The 20,554-nt window shown below is 44.7% G+C and overlaps 1 protein-coding gene across 2 annotated transcripts in view; it reads left to right on the forward strand.

Moving 5' to 3' along the window:
• TOP1MT (DNA topoisomerase I mitochondrial) overlaps positions 1–20,554 on the forward strand; it is a 977,649-nt gene that overhangs the window by 181,987 nt on the left and 775,108 nt on the right. The window contains exon 1 of one of the 2 annotated variants that reach the window (XM_085604774.1): positions 6,688–6,909. The exons of the other annotated variant lie outside the window; for it this stretch is intronic. Within the exon in view, the coding sequence (XP_085460900.1) occupies positions 6,773–6,909 (137 nt within the window). The 5' untranslated portion in view covers positions 6,688–6,772. Of the gene's footprint in view, positions 1–6,687; positions 6,910–20,554 lie in introns of those variants that run through there. 2 annotated transcript variants of the gene reach the window in all.

Raw genomic sequence — 20,554 nt, forward strand, 5'->3', positions numbered from 1 at the left:
CAATGTATAAATCTCTATAATTGTAAATTTTCTCAAAACAATAAGAAAATGCACGTGTGTCGAAAGCAATAATCTCCCATTAGAAGACCTCCTACAAACCGTGACTTATGTGCACCAGTAGATCTCACTTTTTGATTTGCCAATGCTTTTTGGCCATGCTGGACAGCATTCGCGATCCTGGGCAGCGTAGCTAAAGATTTTTTTAAAAGCCAGGCGCCTGTTACTGATCCGAGTTGGATCTGTAACTAAAAAAAAAAAGGCAAACCTGTGAAAGTATTTTTTTTGTAACAAAAAACAGGTTGCAGGAGGAAGCAACGGGGTGGGAGTGTAAGCAGCATGCAGGTCATGCATGGGGAGAGGAGAAGCAACGAGTGAGAGAGAAAGATAGAGTTGGCAGGGAAGAAGCAATTGGGCAAGCAGGCAAATGGGTAGTGAGGAAAGTAATAGGCGGGAGAAGGGGGACAGGTTGGGGTATGCAACATTGAGTACGGTATTGGGGACACTTCGGTACGACGATACCCGTGGTGACTGGCAACGTAAAGCTGCAGCAACGAACGTCCGCGACACCCGACCGACTTTCTGCCACAGCTATAACAGCCTGCGATGCCTGGCCTGCTCTTCTTACTACAGTGACGACCATTCATGACGCTCTTCCTGCTTCTCCTGGCCTCCTCGACCATGGACAGAACTCTTTGCATTGGACTTTGAGAAAGTAACTCTTTCAGCTGTCGTACAATACTGGGGGAAAGTCACAAGTTCAGGCTAACACTCTGTCCGACCTATGCTCCATCACTGTTAGCCTGAACTTGTGACTTTCCCCCAGTATTGTACGACAAGATGACCAGGAGTGGCACGTGGTACTTTTAGGCCGAATATTTACTTAAAACTTTGAAATGTAATATCTCTGGTTCTACTGGTTGGGTTTTTGACGTTTTTGTAATATTTTATTTATTAAAATGTACTCTATATTTCTAAATTGGTTTGTGTAAGAAATTGGGTTATTGGTTGAGAGGGGGTGGAAACCCCTGTTCCCTCAAGGGTGCGCTCCTGCATGCGTGCGCATCCTGCTTTCACGAAGCACCCAGAATCTTTCCTAGAGCACGCAGGCAAATCCAGACATATTAAAGAGCATTTGGTATCTCAAACTTTCAATGCACATCTTTTAAGAAGACGCATGTGTGAAATGCAGTATGCCGGTTGCTGGATGGCAGATCAAGAAAGATAAAGGAAACCAGCTGGATAGGGGGCCAGCAATGTCCCGCACTGCGATGGGAGCAAGCTGTGTGATTGACGAACATGCAGGGGGTGGGAGAGGAAGGAGGTCTTCTGAAAGAATTAAAGGCCACTTTGCCGTTTGTGTCACGAATAGAGGTGCAGGAGCCATAAATTAAGAAGTAGAGTCAAGACAAGATTATAGTCTCACTTGGTTGGCTAGAAAATGCTGGAGGTGAATGTAAATTATGCAATAAACACCATGTAGAAATGATAACGCCTTTTCAAAATTCAAGGTGGTGTATTTTTTAAGTTTAACCTTACTGCATAAGGTTACATCACTGAGCGACATTTAATAAAGGTGACAGTTTTTCAAAATGAGCTTGGACATAATCAGGCATCTCATTCTGATAACAGATCAAGCAGCAAGTCAGCTGTTTGGTGCACGTGGTATGTAGCCTAGATTCTTATTAAACCTGGGGCAAAATTATAATGTATTATATAAACGAGGATTTTGTGTCGCTCACATACTGAACTCCGGTATTTGAAGGTGCTTTTATATTTGATAATGCACAAAAAGCAGGTGCAGTGAAATTAAATAATTGCATAGAATCCAGTGCTGGAATTGAAGAAAAAAAATACTATGGAAATCCATAAATTAGGGGTCAAGATGTAGCAGAGAAAAGGGGTGGAGTCATGAGTCAGAGCTTGAAAAACAAAGTCTGACAGTTGACTTATACATATATTTAAAAAATACATCCTCCAAAGGAATTGGCAACAAGGACACATATGACAGTTAACCTGTTCTAGCTTAATCAATTGGTCACAAAGAAGCTGCATTTTAAAATATCTTACAGGATTAAGACACATGCTGGAGAGATCATTGTGTGCCCAGCAATTTGGAACGGATTGTAGTAGTGGTAATAGATATCTAGTGGTTAACACAGTTCTGTGTTTTGTCCAGTGTCCGTTTTGACTCGTAAAGTAGCATAGAGGGTTACTGTACCTTTTCACTCTGAAATCATTTTGTTACATCCAGTACATAAGTTGCAAGCCTTTCTAATATAGCACAGTAATCAATTTACAGCATCAAGGAGCTGCATGCAAACTTAAAGTCATGGGTTTAGATGCCTATTGTTGTTTTCTCAATCTGGGAAGTAATAAAGTCTTCTTAGTACAGATAATCACAATCACTGTATTACATTTTATAACATCACATTTTGTTTCTCCAGACCATTCACTCTTAACATGTATGGATATGTGATTCCTTGTGACACTAAGCAGTTCCTGCACATAGTCAAGCGGCGAGGGGGGGTTTCTGATTTAGATGCCAGCTGGCCCCAAAACAAAGGCCTAATTTAAAGAGCATTCAGCCATCTTTTCGTTCACATCTCAAAAAGGTACAGATCTTATCGCTGTAGGTGGACACAGCAACCATAAGCTAGAGTTGACATCATAGCTCCACAAACTCAACAACTACCTAGAAGCAGCTTATTTATGTCAGGAGGGTGTACCCAAGGTTTGATTTCTGAACTGCCAAAATTTACGCCACTGTTGGATTTACTGAAATTAGGGATGTAATATGGTTAGAACCTTTCTACGATGGTATTTACATTCCTGGACCCTAAATATTCCACTATTCGAGTGTAGAGACCTTTAGAGGTGACTGAGCGGCTATCAAGTGAATGTAAAGATTTTTGTCTTTTTATGGACACTGAGAGGGCAATGTGACTCAAATCTAATTTTAGCATTTGATTGTTTATGCATTGCGCTCGCTTTCAAAGGGACTTGACGCATGTCTTTGGTGCACAAAGCTTTGACTGTGGTGCACAGAGACCATTCACTGCTGCACATGGAGGAGCAAAATTAGATTAGAGGGAACATTGGTGGAAACCCACTCAGGCAGGAGCCACAACTCTTGTCCGGGTAAACCACACAAATCACTAAATTAAACTGTGCTTAACCGTCTTCTGGTAGCTTGGCACAAAGCAGTCAGGCATAGTGATAGTAATGAAGTGAGAACACAACACAAACCAATTAAGAAAAATAGAGTACATTTTGAGTAATAAAATAATACCAGAACGATAAAAATCCCAACCCGCAGAACCAGAGATATTCACTTTTAAGTAGATATAGCACCTCTCTCCCCACCACCTCGTCCACAAACACACACCGTTTGACGTCTGCGATATGAATCTTGCACACCTTTGTAGTACATGCATGACCCTCCTGGGATATGTTAGTGAGCTGAGAACCATATCATGTACACAGCTTCAACACAGAAATGTCCACGCTGGTTATATGGAATCACAGCTAAAGAACTATTCGTTTTTAGGTCTTGCTTGAGACCGCGCATGCTGTCTCTTCGAGACATTTAGTGGATCCCCCCTCCAAAAACAATTGGAAAAAATGATGCATTTTATAACACATTTGTCCTTATATAATGAATTGTATTAGCTTTTAAAGCATAGTAATTGATAACCTTACTCAGTTACAGCCACCACCTATTAAAAGAGGTAGAGTGGCCGAACAGGCATTTGGGTTGGTTGGGGGAAGAAATGATAATAAAAAATACTTACCTGCCGCTCTGTTCCCGCTGACGCTGCCTTGCTGTGCCTCTCATCGGGCTGGGAAGTGATGGGCCCTCAAGGCACAGACTCCCCACTCAATCCAGATTCTGCTCTCAAGCATGATGGCAGCGCCATGATTGGTCTGAGCGGCCTCGTTTGCCGCTCAGACACTGCATTGAAGCCTTTGGCTTTTCTCCAACCGGGCTGTGCAACACAGCTGGGATGGAGAAACATAGGTGCTCATGTTAGTTTTGCTGGCCTAGGACGGACAGCCAAACTGACATGCGCACTTATAAGTGCCCCCCACTCCTACTCTATGCTATGGCCTGGCCCAGAACCACCCAATACTCATTCCGATGTCAGACAGCAATAAATAAAATGCTAATGTTATTATCATTTTATTTATCATCTTCCGGCTTTGGGCAGTGCGGCGACGTTCCTTCCTCTGCCATTATGGAGGAGCTACCCCTGACCTTACCGTGCACTGGGATATGACAATCTTTCTCGGGGCTCTTCAATGATTTCCCTTACTATCACCCTCTAACAGTGCCTCTCATCTCTCCATAGCCCCTCCTTCACATGTATTTTATTGGTTTTGTATTGCACCTCTCACACCAGTGTAGGGTGTGGGAGCACTTTACATCACACACGCATAGAGAGACAATTAATCATACGTGTGTAAATCATTGTATGGAAAATGTTACATAACACAAAGGGGACTACAAGGTGTTGGATTCCAATGCCATACTGGAGAAGCACAAATTCAAGATTCAGTACATAACACTAGCTGCGGCCGAAGCAGGTAAGAGCAGTGCGGCGTGGGGGTGGAGTCCACAGACGACGAGGGAGAATAAAGTAAAATAGAAAGAAAAACACTTACTTTGCGCTCGCCACATCGCCGAGTCGGCGATACGGTGAGCACAAGGTAAGAAGATTTCTTTTTTTAATTTTTTTTTATTTTCCCTCCTTGTTGTCTGTCGACTCCCCCCTCACCCTGGCCCACCACTCTTACCTGCACCAGCCACGGCTGCATAGCACAGTGGTTCGGGTTGACCATAATACTAATAATGTATTTCTACCCAAAGAAAGCTTGATTAGAAATATAAGGATAATGAAAGACTGGAAAAAACATAACTGTCTAACCTGTACCATACAGCTCTTTGATGGCAGTTCATAACTCACTGTGCTAGGTTACAATTTAAACTTATGAACTGCACAGTAACAAAAGAATCTCTATGACGAAAGCAGTAACCCACTGAGCTATGCACATAAAATATTGTTCTTTACTATGCATGGAACACGTTGTTTACAGCGGGCATATTTACCCTCTGCGCTACCTTAGATGAGTCAAAACTGCCACTAGACAAAATGCCCATCTCTCTCCAGCAGGTACACTAATCACCAGGGTTAAGTTGCCACTTTTATTGTTGCTCAAAAACTGCTGAATATAACTTTGCAGTACTTTTAAAACTACTGCACTGCTGCTAACCGGGCCCACACCAACAGAACTGGACCCCACCCTTCCAGCCTCCTGGGAAAACGCTTGATACTCAGTATGGCAAGTCCAGCCTTGACCTGATTACTGTCACGGTAAATATAGACAGGTAAGTATAGGTTTGCTACACTTAATTCTACACACATATGTACATTGATGTTTTATGTGACCTCAAGGTCAATAGATGTGGAGTTAAGAACAGTAAATCTGTACATCATAATATAACATTGCCTTCATGATTTTCTGGTTATCGATATTTGGGGTACAATATTTTTGCACGTCCCTGTATTTGTACTCTGAAATTCTGACATTCAGATATACAATTGCACTCCTTTTTAGAAGAAAAGACAGCAATGCAACATTTTGTATATCATGGGTGGGGATTCCTCAGTCTCCTGCCTGCACTAGCTGGATATACATTTATGAAAGGAAAAGTAAGAAACGGGTGCTGTGAGGGTAACCATATTACAACTAGTTTAAAATGTACTTATGAGTTTCACAAATGCAGAAATGTTGCATATTTAAAATGTTCTGCTTCATGAGATAAAACAAAGGAAACGTGTTATATTCTTGGATGGGAATGTTAGTAGTGGGGAGAGATAGGAGATCACTTGTGCCTTTCACCTTTGGCACACGCAGCCAAGGTCGGACTAGAACAGAAAATAGGTCCCTGCACTAAAATGAAAATGGCTCCCATTAGTGAATTAGATAGCTTAAAAAAGTGGTACATGTTTGCAAATGAGGTCAGTTTTGAACTTGTAAAGACACACTGTATCATTGTTTTGCAACCTATCGAAGACTGCAATGATTTGTGCTTTCTGGATGGAATGTTTGTTTTAATATCAGGGAAATCAACAGTAAAAGCATGGCCCAGCAGACCATAAAACAGGCCCACAAACAGCTTAAAAACAAGCATTGGCATAGTCAATAGGTCTCGCTTTTGAGACCTTATAACTACTTATAAGGTCCCAAAAGCGAGACCTATTGGCTATGCCAATGCTTGTTTGCAGTTACAGCTCACACAATATATTTCAGACTTTCCAAGTTTGACCACTTGGTGCCACTGTGGGCTGCCCCCTACAATTGCTGCTTGTTGAGCATCAGTAGGCGTTTTTACTTTAAAAAAAAAAGATATATATATTCATAGAAGAGGAAGAAACCATTTTTCATATCTGTTACTTCCGTGATGGTATTGTTGCCATATATGATCTCTTCCCAGTAATCCGCCATTTAGCTCTAGAACTACAGTACCCACAATGCCTTGTGATGTTTTGGCGAGCGACTGAATACAGCCGAAGTTTTGAATGAGATCTCCGTTGTTTTACCCGCGAAGTTGTATCGTAAGCCTGTGGCACTTTTAGAGGAGCTCTGCGAGTAAATGCAAATCACTTCCAGGTGAAAGGTCGGGTTGCTGAAACTCATGATTTGCAGACCACCGCGGTTCCCTTTCATTGTGCTGGGCGTTGAGATGCTACAATAATATAGAGTGACTGCTATGTTTAAGCTCTCAGCGACTCTGATTTATAACATTTGTTTAGCTAAACTGAACGGTCCTGAGTGGCTGCTTTTTCGCGCTCGCGAACATGTATGGGTTTGTGCCGTGCATACCAGGGTGCCTTGCCATTTTGCCAGGTAAACCTATGTATTCTCCCGTTCCGTGTTCCCTTATTCAATCTGTATTCTCTAGAGTTATTTTGGTTGTTAAAATTCCAATGTCTTTTATCTGAACCACTGTATTTGACGTTTTTAAGCTTATTTTTTCCCAGTTTAACTGACTTTAAAAATAACCGTCTTTTTTAACTGTAGGGTGTACAGGGGGTGCTTGTATTTCTAGGCTTCTACCGAAAACCGTAGAGGTATAGAAGAAACGAGTTTAAGAATACGAGGACTGGATAACTTTATACAGTCCTCGAAAACCTGGGGGCAGTGTAGTTGCTCCTTCTTTAGATTTCAACAAACGGAACGCTGAGTCACTTATGTGCCGGTAACAACCTTTTCGACTGGTATCAAGGTAAAGATACTCTTCATCGTAATGTTTTACTTTCGAGTTAGTCTAGACTTGCATCAAGAGATAATTACATTCAAATGTTGTTTAAACTGTTTTTGCAGCATGACATTATCTGCTTCAATTGCTTAGGGAGTTTCAAAGAAGGACGTAGCTAAAGAAACGGAAGTAGAAATCCTTTCCAAGAGGATTGGAATATGTAATGAAGGCGTGGCTTAAAACACGAACTAAAAACCTGTTGCACAGTCTGCCACTTGACCAGTAAGGGTGACTGTGAGTTTCCTTTTATTCCAACCAGACAGATCACACAGCAACGAGCATACCGTTGTGTTAGACCTGATATCCTTGATGTGGCATTCCCCCTAACTTTTTGCCTTCAGACCTCTACTGAATTTGTTTTTGCTTTCCTTAGGGCTTGCACACTTTACCACAACTAACCAGTGTTTAAGTGCTTGTGCTCTCTGTAGGAAGGCAGGATTCTTCTAGCATGGCAAACCCCCACTCTTTGCCTGGTGGCAGCGTGTTTTTTGACTACGAATGAAAAAAACCTGTTTATTTACACCATAGTCTTTAAACAGTGGGAACCCAGAATAATTAATAATAGTATAAATTCTTTATCAATTACATTACCAATAATAACAATTGATAAAAAGATACGGCACCCGCATGGGCGTCCGCAGAAATTTTTCCAGGGGGGGGGGCGAACCTGGCAAATGAAGGGGCGTGGCTAATGTTAATGGGGGCGGGGCTAAAATGGCAGACAATCAGGATCGGGTAATGTTCAGGAAAACAAGCATTGGCATAGCCAATAGGTCTCGCCTTTGGGACCTTATGACTGACTCACTGACTGAAGAACTTATATAGCTCACTTTTGCCGAGGCGTCTTGGCGCTGGGTAAGTATGATGCCGGCAGTATAAGTATTTAGTTCTGCAGCAGGTCCCAAAGGCGAGACCAATTGGCTATGCCAATGCTTGTTGTTATATCTGGGCATGTTGAGAGGCTAGGGGACTGGGTCTCGATGTCTGGTTGGGAGCACAGCAATGACCTACTCAATTTGAATGCATAGGTAACACAACCGGAGGGGTGAAATGAAAGGTTCGCTACCAGGAATAACAGGAAGGTAGAAAGTTAGGCTGGTTAGAAAGATAAGTAGGGGTAGAGACAGGCATGGTGGTGAGGGGAGAAACAGATGCATACTAGGAGAGCGCTGTGAGGGAGTGAGGCGAAATGGGAAGAGGCACTGAAAGGTGGGTCGGGTAAAGACCGTAGTAAGGCAAACAGAAGGGTAGCGAGGGGTGAAGGGTGGACAAAGAAGTGAGGTGTAGAAGAAAAAGATTCAGGAGCAGCGACAGGTAAATCAAAGCTGGAGAGGGGAGAATAACGCAGTCGTAGAACGTGAGGGGGCCAGGTAGAGAGAGGGAGAGGTGTGTCATAGACATGTAGAGACAGCTGAGGAAGAGGGAATAATAAAGACTGAGGTAGACAGATGAGGTAGAGGGGTGCGTTGATATAATGGAAGTGCAGAGATGTGCCACAGATGTTACTGAAGAGGAAAAGAAGTAGAGATATTGAGAAAGATGTAAGGCACTAAAAGAAGTAAGGGGGTGAACAGAGGTAGAACGAGTGGAAGGGGAGAGAACACGTAGAAGATGAATGGCAGGGTAAAGTGAGCGATCAGGCAGTGAGTGTGAGGAGTGGGATACAGAGGCATATGTGGCAGTGAGAGTGATGTGCGGGGTACAGAGGGATATGTTGTGGCAGTGTGCACAAGGTGCGAGGTACAGAGGGATATGTTGTGGCAGTGCGCACAAGGTGCGGGGTACAGAGGGATATGTTGTGGCAGTTAGCGCAAGGTGTGGGGTACAGAGGGATATGTTGTGGCAGTTAGCGCGAGGTGTATAGGTGCAGAGGGATATAAGGCAGTAAGCGCGGGCAGGGCAGTAAGCGCGGGCAGGGCCGGCATAAGCGCTCGTGGCGCCCAGTGCGACAATGCTTTTTGGCACCCCCAATGACAACCTCCACTACAGGTTCTTCATAACCATCCTTTCACAGCGCCCCTCAAGCCTCCGTAACCATTCAGTCTCAGGTGCATTTAATTCATTTTATAGCGCCGCTCCTATCCGTGTAAGGTGTCAGAACACTTTACATTACACAGATTACATAGAGACAAACAATCATAAGTGTGTAAACAGTGCATAGGAAATGTTACATAAGAGAGAGGACAAGAAGGTGTAGGAGTCACAGGTCATCCGTACAGGTAGGCAGGATAGTTTAAGAGGGCTTGGCCAGGAGAATCAGAAACCTAGAATTTAAAACCTAGCACCATGGATGGGGGGTTCCCTTTATTAATAAGAATTGATTTCTACCCAAATTAACCCATTTTGCCACATTAGGATAATGAAAAGCTTGGGGGAAATCATAACGCTCTAGCCCATACCCTACAGTTTGCATGCATCTTTCATAACAGTTACTTGCTCACTGTTCCACATTAGGATTTTAACTCATAAAGAGTTATCAACAATATGGTCTCTCTGACAAAAGTGTGACCCACTGACCTATTTACATTACATTATACGCACTTTGTGAGCTGCACGTTCTTTGCAGCAAGCATAGTAACCCTCTGCGCTACCTTAGGATGAGTAGAAACTTCCATTACACAAAACTTCGATCTCTCCCTCTCTAAGAAGTGCATTAATCACTGCAGTCATTTAGACATTTTTATTGGTGGCTGAAAATTTCTAGGAGTCCAGGAAAGAAGCAGGTGCTTTTAAAATCATATTAGCGCCCCCTACACAAAGTCAGCACCCGGGGCGGTGGCACCGGTCGCACCGCCCTAGAGCCGGCCCTGAGCGCGGGGAGTGGGTTACAGGGGGATATGAGGCAGTGGGGAGTGGGGTGCAGGGGGATAGGAGGCAGTGAAACACAGGGTCAGCATGTCCTGCCAGACATGATAGGGTGCATACTGGCAGATAGATATGTTATTGACACGAGTCTGTGTACGTTTTGGTGGGATCTGGGCTATGGCGCAACCTCAATTTTTGACTTGGGAGAATAATGCATCGACCCCCCCAGAACTTCATTCAGAAGACCTCTTGCTCTCAAGCTACACTGTGTTAAAAGCAGTGCTTAATTTGAGCCGGTGCTTTACGGTGCTCAGCACCGGAACTTATTTCACAGGGCCGGGGCTATGATTTCTGAACCTGCAGGTGGTCGTCTCAATATTAATTATTCCATTCCAAAATATAAAGTATAACATACCTTGCCATGGTGACTGGCTGGTATGTGTTCACAGGCAGGCATACACCGGTTCAGGCAGGCATGATTGTGTATCACCACGTTAGTGATGATGTCATCACACCTGTCACGAATTCAAGAAGTCATCGTCAAAAAATGGCTTGCGTTCGATTCCCCGAGTCTGTTGCACCCTGCCATTGCCTGAGCCTCCCATTGGCTAATTGTAGGTGGGGGCTAGCTCATGACGGATTTCAGGCAAGGAAGCTCCGAGAGCTCATTTGGAACTTGGGAGTGAGGTCGCGAGGAAGAATAAACTAAATTAAGTGTGCATTTTCAAATTGCTTGGTGACCAGAGTGGTATAGATGGCAGCCCTACATTGCTGCTATCCGCAATGTGCTCAATACGGCTGTGGCCGAGCACAACTTTTGTGCGCCATGGAGTCACCTGTTTGTGCGCTGCCCCCCAGCATGCTAATTGTTCAGCGCGTGAGTCCAGCAGGCGCCACAGCCATACACACCGGCATTGGCAGCATTACGGTCGGGGACAATGCTTGTGCTGTAGCAGACAGGGTCACAGCAAGCTCAGCATTGGATGCCGATGCCGTTGTCACCCCTGGACCTACTAATTGCAGGAGGCACTAGCAGTGACCTAACCTGCTGTGCTGGAGCAGCTGCCTGTTCCGCAATGCACTGATTAATATGTGCAAAAAAGCATTTTATTTTGGCGTGCATTTCTTTTTTTTGCACTCGTGTCGTGTCGGTTTAGATAAAGAATTAAAATACATGTCACCTTGCCCTTCTTTAGGAATGACAAAATAGCAGGGACATGTACAGGCTAGAGACAGGGCTGAGAGCACTAGTAAAGATGAGAGAGAGCAAGAGCAAAGAGGGGAAAGAAACAAGGAGAAGAGAGGGATAAAACACAGCAGAGTAGAAGAAAAGGAGGAGAGCAAATCAGATACAGAGAGAAAGAGACGGCAGACATGGTGCGCAGCAGACAGTGATAGAAGGGAGAAGATAGATTGAAAGGATGTAGAGGACAGGACATGACAGAGAGAAAAAAAGAGCAGAGAAAGGATAAAACGGAGATACAGCTAATCACTGCTAGAAGAGTGAAAGTAAAGAGCCAAGATCGAGGGGAGAGAAAGCAGAATATGGATAAAAAGGAAGATGAAAACGGGCATGGGTAGAATGCATAAGGAATAGAGGGCAAATCAGAAATACAGGGAAGTAGGTAACACACCAGGTGTGACAAAGACGATAGAAAATGATTAGAGAGGTGAGAGGATAGACTCTTAGAGAAAAGACCTATGGGACAAAATTCACAGCAAGGTTAGAAGATAGACTGAGGCAGTGCTAGTGTTGAAGGTGGGGCACACCAGAGATAGAAGTGGGCTATGGCCTCCTTGGAAACATTTTCGGCACCGGCACTTCTGCTTTTGCAAATTAAGCACTGGTTAAAAGGAGGTCTTTGTGTCCAGACCTAACCACTCGTGCTTGTGGCGCGCAGCTCAAACTGGCCATTGTCATTCTGTTTGTGATAATCAGCCACAGACAGCATGACAATGGGCGGTAGGGGCTGCGAGGAGGAGTGCGAGGCGCCCGATCACGGAGTTGAGGCCTCTGGCAGGGAACAGCTCTGCTCCCTGCAGGACCCGTAATTACGGACAAAAGGCGTCCATAAAAGCATGGATGGCCGCAAGGGGGGCAAGGAGGAGCACTCCGGGGGGGCAAGCGCCCCTCCTTGCCCCCCCCCCCCCCCCTGCGGACGCCCATGGGCACCCGCCTCCTATCCATAATGAAATCGACATACAATCGCAGATCAGTTCAATCCTTTAAAATTTATAAATTATAAAAAAAATTATTAGAGGGAAAAGGAAGACTACAAACAAGATTAAACTCACTAACACCCTTTCAGTTTCTCCCTTACAAAACTTTTTATGGCTTTCTTCAAATTTCCCAGAGCAATGGCAATATAAAGATTTGGCGTTTCTGTGAGTAAGGCTACTGCTTGGGCTCTTGACCTTATTTCGTATTTTAAAATAATTGGACATAAAAACAATTTCCGCAAGGCTAAAACCGAGATGCAGTCAACCAATATGTGCAAAATATCATTTCTAGTTCCTAACCCACATTTACAGATTCCATCTGGCTGTATCATTTCTACTTTTATTTTTTCCTCCAGCCAAGGGTTGATACCAATTCTTACTCTTAGGATTTCACCCCTTAGCCCGTGGTTGGGCAGAGTGTCCAAGTACGGATACCAAGATTCATTTACCCATGAATTTCTTATACATTGAACTGATTTTTTTCATACTCTGGTATTCCAGGTCCAACTTCCTTGACTGTTGCTGACATTGGAGCCTGAGAGTACCATTAGTAAATTCTACTTCCATTGAATGCTGTGATAGCCTCACCTTTAAACTCTCGCCTATAGTCAGGAGTTTATTTCTAGCTTCCTTTGGCCATTTTAGGCTACTAAATCGAATCACCTCTCTGCACCATTGTGAGACCTTCTGCACTCCACCTGGATCCTGGCGTTTCCAAAATCTTATCAAGGACATTTGGATCTGTATGCTCCAGGCTATTGTTCCTATCTCCATTCTAATACCCTGGATCATTGTGGAGCTCGGTAGTGACAATAACATTTTTAAAATCCTCCCTTCTTCTCGGTCCCACCCGCATTTACCACTTGGGTAAAGAACTTCTGCACCATACAGTACTTAATGGGACTCATTGCTTCATATGCCTTTAGCATAGGTCTATGGGACATGTCTCCATATTTTCTATTGCATTTTTTCAGCCCACAGATCGATGAAAAGGCTTTTGCTTTTTGGGCTTCTAGGTGGATATTCCACTTTAAAGCACTATCGAACCAGAGTCCCAAGTATCTGTATTCCTTTACAATCTCCAATTTCTGTCCTAAAAATCAACTAAATTTCTTACGTCTTTTCCCAAAACATAAAATCTTTGTTTTTTCCATATTTGCAACTAAAAATTTTGCCTCACAGTATTCTCTAAAAGCGTTTAATCTCCTTTGGAGCCCTAGCTCCGTTTGATCAAGTAGCACTAGATCGTCTGCATACAGAAGGCATGACACTTTATTACCACTCATTCTGGGACTTGCACTTCTTTCCACTTCTAGTACTGCGGGTAGGTCAGCTAGGAATATGGCAAAGGGTAGAGGGGCCTACGGTTATTTTCCGAGTCCATGACCCTTGCGTATCCCTAATTACCTGAGCCCAATTTCCTCTATGTAGTTCCTTTAAAATAGCTAATATACCCTCCGGTTTACCATACTTTATCAAAGACTCCCATAATCATTTGCGATCCACTGAGTCAAAGGCTGCCCTAAAGTCGACAAAACAAAAGTACATCTTCCCCTTTTGCTCTATCGACTTCCGGGCCAGTGCATAAAGGGCGAAACAGTGATCTATGGTGGAATGTCCTTCCTTGAATCCACCCTGTTCTTCCGGAACCATTGAACCCTGCTCCACCCAATCTTTTTGCTTTCCTAATATTATTTTTGCAAAGATCTTTCCCCCAATAACCAGCAAATTAATTAGCCTGGAATTCTTTGGGGCGTGTATTTCACCTGTCTTGTGCACCGGCCTAATTATTGCTCCCTTCCAGTTTTTGGGGATCTTCCCAGTGTCTAAAATAACTAGAAATATAAACAAGAAGAATTCTGCCCACCAGTTTAGCTGTGACTTTATTATCAGGGCTGGGAGATTATCTGGTCCTGCTGCTGGCTAACTTCACATTTTTTATCGTGTTTTTCACATTTGAGACTGAGCAGTCTGATTTTAGATCTTCTACTAGACTAGACCACTCCACTCCTGTAGCTCCCCCTCTTCAATTTCCCTGCCCGAGCTATACAATTCCAGCAGATATTCCTCCCACGCAGCCTTTTCCACCGCACAATTCATCGTGGCCACCGGAAGTTCTGCTGCTGATTGTATCATCTTCCAGAACTGACGTATGTTCTTTGTTTCAATTGTCTCCAGCAATTTTCCCCAGCAGCTTTCTTTATAGGCCCTTTTCGCACTACAAATTAGCATTTTATATTCTCTCTTCATCTTAACAAACTTGTTGGCCCTATCCTGTTCCTATTTAGCGCTGAGTCTACGTGCTTCTCTCATTATCTCCCTCTTCTTTTTAAACAATCCTTAGAGAACCACTTTCCTTGCCTAACCGGAGCATTTTGTTGACTTTGCGTACTTTACGTCATTTCTAAGTTCTACACTGAGACTTTGAACCACTTCTATTTTTTCCACATACCAATCTAAACTCAGCCCTCTCACGCTTCCCAGGTCAAGCCTCTGTTGCAACCTTGCCAACCTTGCTATATATTCTCCTGTTAACCTTGTTGTGATCCGCCTAGGGTAACCCACGGTTGGATGTGTGAGTCATCCCTAAAACTTAACGGGTCAAAGACCGAAGTGATGCTCATGGGTAAACAGTGGGCGACCATTCCCTCAACGGTCTGGCCAGAAGTGTTTGGAGAAATTCCCACCCCTAAACGCGAAATTAAGACCTTAGGAGTATGGATGGAACCCGAGCTCTCAATGAAAACACAAGCGGCCAAAACTGCAGGTACTTGCTTTGGGCTAATGCGGACCACACGCAGGATCCTCCCCCTACTCCCCCCTGCATCCAGGAAACTATTAGTCCAAGGGCTTATACTATCTCGCCTGGACTATAGCAACATGGTCTACTTGGGGGCCCCCGAGTACACCCTTGTGAAACTGCAACGTACTCAGAATGCAGCAGCCCGTCTAATCATGAATCTCCCTGCCAGAGCATCAGCGAAACCTGCCATCAAGGCCCTGCACTGGCTCCCCGTTCGCCAAAGGGTGGAATTCAAAGCCATGTGCACGGCCTACAAACTGATTAACGGAAGCGGCCCCTCGATCCTCAGCGACCTGGTTACGCCCTATAAAGCTCCCAGATCCCTGCGGTCCGAGAATGAACATCTAGCCAACATCCCCAAATTTAAAAAGACTCGCACTGGAGGTCGACGATTCTCCGTGAAAGCCTCCACGGGTTGGAATTCTCTCCCACGTACCCTCAGACTGGAACCCAACTACTTAGGGTTCAGAAAAAAACTGAAAACACTCCTATTCCCTAAGTAATGCCACCCCCCTCTTTTCCCTCATTTGGATATACAAACTCTCATAGCGCGGGGATGCCTTCGGGTCACCAGGCGCTTTATAAATCGCCAAATAAATAAAATTACTTTATCGCAGGGATTCAGATAAACATCTGAGAGCTGTAGCTCAATGGGGTTATAGTCACTCCCTTCTCTATGGCAGATTCTAAATTTTGTATGCCTAATTTGCACGTTCTCTTCGCTGGGCAGTCAAGGACTGTCCTACCATTTAGACAGAAGAGGCTTTTAGTCCCCAAATAATTTCCCAAATTTACATCATGAGTTGTGGAAGCACACTCTAGGAAAGTTGCTTGATTTATGTCATAAGCCTCCAATATTTCTGTATACCAACGATCTAATTTCTTTGGGTTTAATTTGTGATTAAAATCCCCCATCAATAAGATTGTCCGTGCCATGCTTATCATATATTAAATCCATATCATCTTTAAAATGACCCATTTCTGCACCATATTCCTCGTGGCTCCCCCATTGCATATACACATTTAAAAGCATCAAATTATCATACTTTTTATCAGCAACCAGTAAGCATATCCTGCATGCAAGCAACCATTTACATTTGTAAGTTGGATCACATTCTTCACTATTCTGGTTGATAAAAGTGTCCTCATTCCACCCGCAGGACACCCGAACCTTTTGTTTCTTGGATGGGCGATGGAGTTGAAGGAAACCATCAAATATTGGGGTCTTACCGCATAACCAGGTTTATTGAATACAAATGATCTCAGTACTTTTTGCAAACTCCTTTATATTTTCTTGTTTTGTTTGATCTCCAAGACCATTTATATTCCACGAAACAAACTTTATGCTATGCGGCGTCCCCTTTACCTGTTCAACATCATCTAGGTATCCTCCTTCACCAGACTCCTCATTATACCTCTGAGAGGGGCCTGCTTCTTGCTCTATTAACCTCACCTGTCTCTTCCCTAAGCCTGCATGGCACCGTAAGAAGTCTTTTCCTTGCTGCTTATTACCTTCTTCTTCTACTACTTCTTCGGGTATTAGCCGTATCCTTTCCTTTAGTACCTCTCTCTCCGACCTCTCTATTGCAATCTTTACCAGGTCTGAATAAACTAATACCCTGGGGATCTCCTTCCCTTCATAATTTAGTTTAAAACCCTCTTGCTGCAAGTCTTTAGTCCCAATACCTTTCAGGTTTTGGCGCTGAGCAAAAGATTGTTGAAGTTGTGACCTCTTCCTAATTTTTTTCCCTCCCTTTCCTGTTTGTACCAATTCAAAATATAGCCACTTGTTCCCTGCGCCCTCCGTTCTTACCACAGTAGGTGCCATATGTGGCTGACAGCTATTCCTTCTGGTTCCTGCCATGAAATTGTTACAAAGTCCTGGCCTCACTCCATAATGAAAGGTGTTACCGGAATATTTAGCCTTGGTAGGTAGTATATACCTTGCTTGCTTCACCTGCAAAGTTGGCTTTCTATTAGGTTGCACCTTTTTTACTTGTTTCTTTGGAGCCTTTTTTAACTCCTTCCTCATCCTTATTTCTCTTATGGGCTTAATGGGCTTTGGCTCTTGAATGGCTATTCTTAAACTAGCTTCAGCAAGCCTACTTCTTTTCACTACCTCGCCTTTCCCCTTTTTGTACCTTCCTTCCTACTCGTTTCACAAGGTTAGGTATCCCTTACCTTGAATAATCACCCTTTCTTTTTACCATCATCGGCCATCTCGAGATGTAAACCTCGTGAGTGGCCTTTGGTGGTTCTACAGTTGCAACCTCCACCTCGACCGGGACTGGGGGTCTGGAACTGATCTTAACATAGATGGCATTTGGCCCCTGATACCTTATAACTCCCCCTCAATCTTAGATAGGTGCGTTTTGTGTGTTTTTAAAATATCATTATTTAGCATCGTGACTTCTAAAAGACCTTGAAGAGTTCTTTGTAGTATTAACATTATTTACAACATTGAAGAAGCAGGCGTTGCAGAAATTTCTAGGTTCAACTCAGAGGTTTGATTACGTCCATTTTCTTTTAGCACCGAACTCTGGTTGCCATGCTGGGCTTGGCTTACATTTATTTTCTTTCTGCCTTATTAGTGTGCCCGGAGCATCCTCCCCTTCAGTCCTTAAGTCCTCACTGTTAGTTTCCAGATGATCCTAGATCGTTGGTTCCAGATCCTGTGAGAACAACCACCGCGGAGATGAGGACAGCCGTGGAGACATTAAGTCCTTTTTGCACAGTGAAGACTGAAGAGATTGATTTGCCAAAATTACAGACTCCATTGTATGCTCATCAAAAACTAATAAGGAGTTCCCATTCCGCTGTTCTACCCCTTACATCCTCCAGGTCTAGGGACTTTGCCGGTGAAAATACCTTTTAAAAATGTTTCCCCACAAAATCTCTTAACAAATTTGAGGCTAAATCGCCCCCTCTTTCACTCGACGTTGCAAGCTTGATTCCTTTTCTTTTTTTCTTTATTCCTTTCTTAACTCTTAGCCCTGGGCTCTCCATACTTTCTCCAGAGGCCCTCTGGTCCTCTGAGATCTCTTAGCATCTGCTATTTTTCCAGGGTACTTTTGTTCTTCCTGGGGGCCATGACTAGTGCCGTTGCGCAATAAGGCAACCTCACAGGATCCAAATTCAGTTACCCCACCTATAACTGACCCCCGTATCAAGTCCAGATCATATAGTTAAAACAAATCTAACCAAGTCCAAACGATCCACAAGCTTTCACACTTACCTCTGTTATGCTTCCAGCCGAGTACTCGTGCCCTTGCCCTTCCTGTGCTGACGATTCTCCTCCACTGAGGCTGATTAAGCGTGCTCTCCTTCCTCCCAGTGTCTGCCTTTGCAGTGTTTTCTTTTACACGATGCCCTTAGCCTTATTGATTCAGAGTATTTCCCCCCCGTACACCAATGCTGCTCAAATTCAGCACACTTCTGCTCCTGTGTAGATTCCGCGGTCATTCCACGTTTCTTCGGCGTTTCTACGTCCAGTCTCCATTAGCTGCAACAATGTCTGTGTCAGCGTCTTGGCGTATGGACGTAAGGGCGTATCAACTGAACCACGAGTAAACAGCAATGCGCACAACAGAGGACCCTTTTGACTAGTCTGTCTAGGATCCTGCTAATCAGGACCCCAGTCACAGTGCTTCCTCCCTAATTTGACATGGTAAGTACTTCTGTACCTCTACAATTGGCTACTGGTGTACCCCTATAAGTCCCTAGTATATGTTACTGAGGTACCCTGGGCATAGGTACACCAGGGATCTCCCATGGGCTTCAGCATGTGTTGTCACCCATGAGAGACCACTCAAACTGTCTCCAGGCCTGCCATTGCAGCATGTGTAAGCTGGTGCTAGCACTACTTACGACAGATATACGTTTTCTTATATCTGAGATCACTACAGTAAAAACTGTCACCCCAAGGCAGGCATTTAAATCCTGAAGGCAGGGTCTGGTTTATAAGTGTGTGGGTGCCCCTGCATGAGCAGGACACGCCTACAAACCCCAGAGTCGATTCCCCAGGCTTTGTAAGTGTGGTCAGCCATTTTGATACATATAGTAACCATCCATCATTACGCGATGGCTAACTCTGTCGTGGCTGTGCCGAACCTGGGCATGGAGGTATGATTCCATGCACTGGGGGGCTCTTCCGGGAAGCCCCCAGTTCTCTGGTAATATCCTTCCCGGGTCTGCCACTAAGCTAGTGCGGCTGCTGACCCAAGACTCTATTCTGCCCTCCTGCTGCAGAGCGGAGCTCTAGCAGGGGATAGTAGAACAATAGGTTTCCGGTCACAGGGAGGTATGCCCACCTCCCAGACAGAACTTCGTGTATTGGGGTGGGGGCGCTTGCCAACGCCACCAGACTGCTTTGAAGGGCACATTTGGTGCTCTCCTTGCATACTCCAGCTGGAACTAGTTTTTGGAGCACTTGGCTTCCGCTCTGGCGCAAAAGTGGACAAAGGACATGGGAGTATCCTCCCCTCTGTCCAGCCCCTCCTTTGGGAGGGACCTCCAGGTAATCGTAACCCTCTTCCCAGGGTATTTAAGGGCTTAACTGTGGGTGGATCCTCTGATTCGTCATGGTACAAGACTCCAGACTGAAACAACATCAATCTTTGACCGTTTTGGCTCTAGAACTTCGCCTGGAAAGGATACTGCATCAAGGAAGACTCCTGCTGCTCCTGATCTCGCTGTTCTGCAAGTCTTCTTCTGTGTCTTTGCTTCTCCCAAGATCTTCAACAGACCTGTGGGCATCAAAGACACCCAAAGTAATCTCCCTTGGTGTGAAGGAGTCACTCCCCTTCATCTGCAGGCACTGCAACGAAACTGACCGGTCTGCTGCTCCTGATGTCCCACAGACTTCAAAAGGCTCAGCAACACAGGTGGTGGTTCTGCAACTCCCTTGAGGCCTGACCTGTCCTCTCTGCAATTTTGAGGCTTGTATCCCTCGTCTGAACCGCTGCGACCAAACCTCTGTGCACCACACCGACTTGCTTTTGTCAAGGCTTGTTGCCTCTGCACTCCAGAGCTCTTCGGGCTACACAAAGCTCCAGCATCTCTTCCTCCCAAGATCAGCGCCCTCACTGCATCCTCTGCACCTTGTTTCTTCATCTTTCGTTATCTGCTCGAGGTTCTCTTGCGACTCCTGTGCCCTTGGCTTGTGGGTCCTCTTGAGGGTCTTCTCTTTCTTCAGTGGGCTCTTCTGCTTGATCGGGGCCTGCTTGGACTCTCCTGCTGTTGTTGATTCCCTGGGACCCTGCTGGTCTCAAAGTTGCTCCTTCACTTTCCATGCCTGTTGCAGCTGCCAAGGCTTGTTTGTGCTCCCGCCGGACACACTCCCTGGTTCTCGACTACTAACGCAGAACAGCTCGTGCACGGCTCCTGGTCTTCCTCAGCGTCACCTG

Source organism: Triturus cristatus, chromosome 5_1 (assembly GCF_964204655.1).
Source record: "Triturus cristatus chromosome 5_1, aTriCri1.1, whole genome shotgun sequence".
Classification (NCBI taxonomy): domain Eukaryota; kingdom Metazoa; phylum Chordata; class Amphibia; order Caudata; family Salamandridae; genus Triturus; species Triturus cristatus.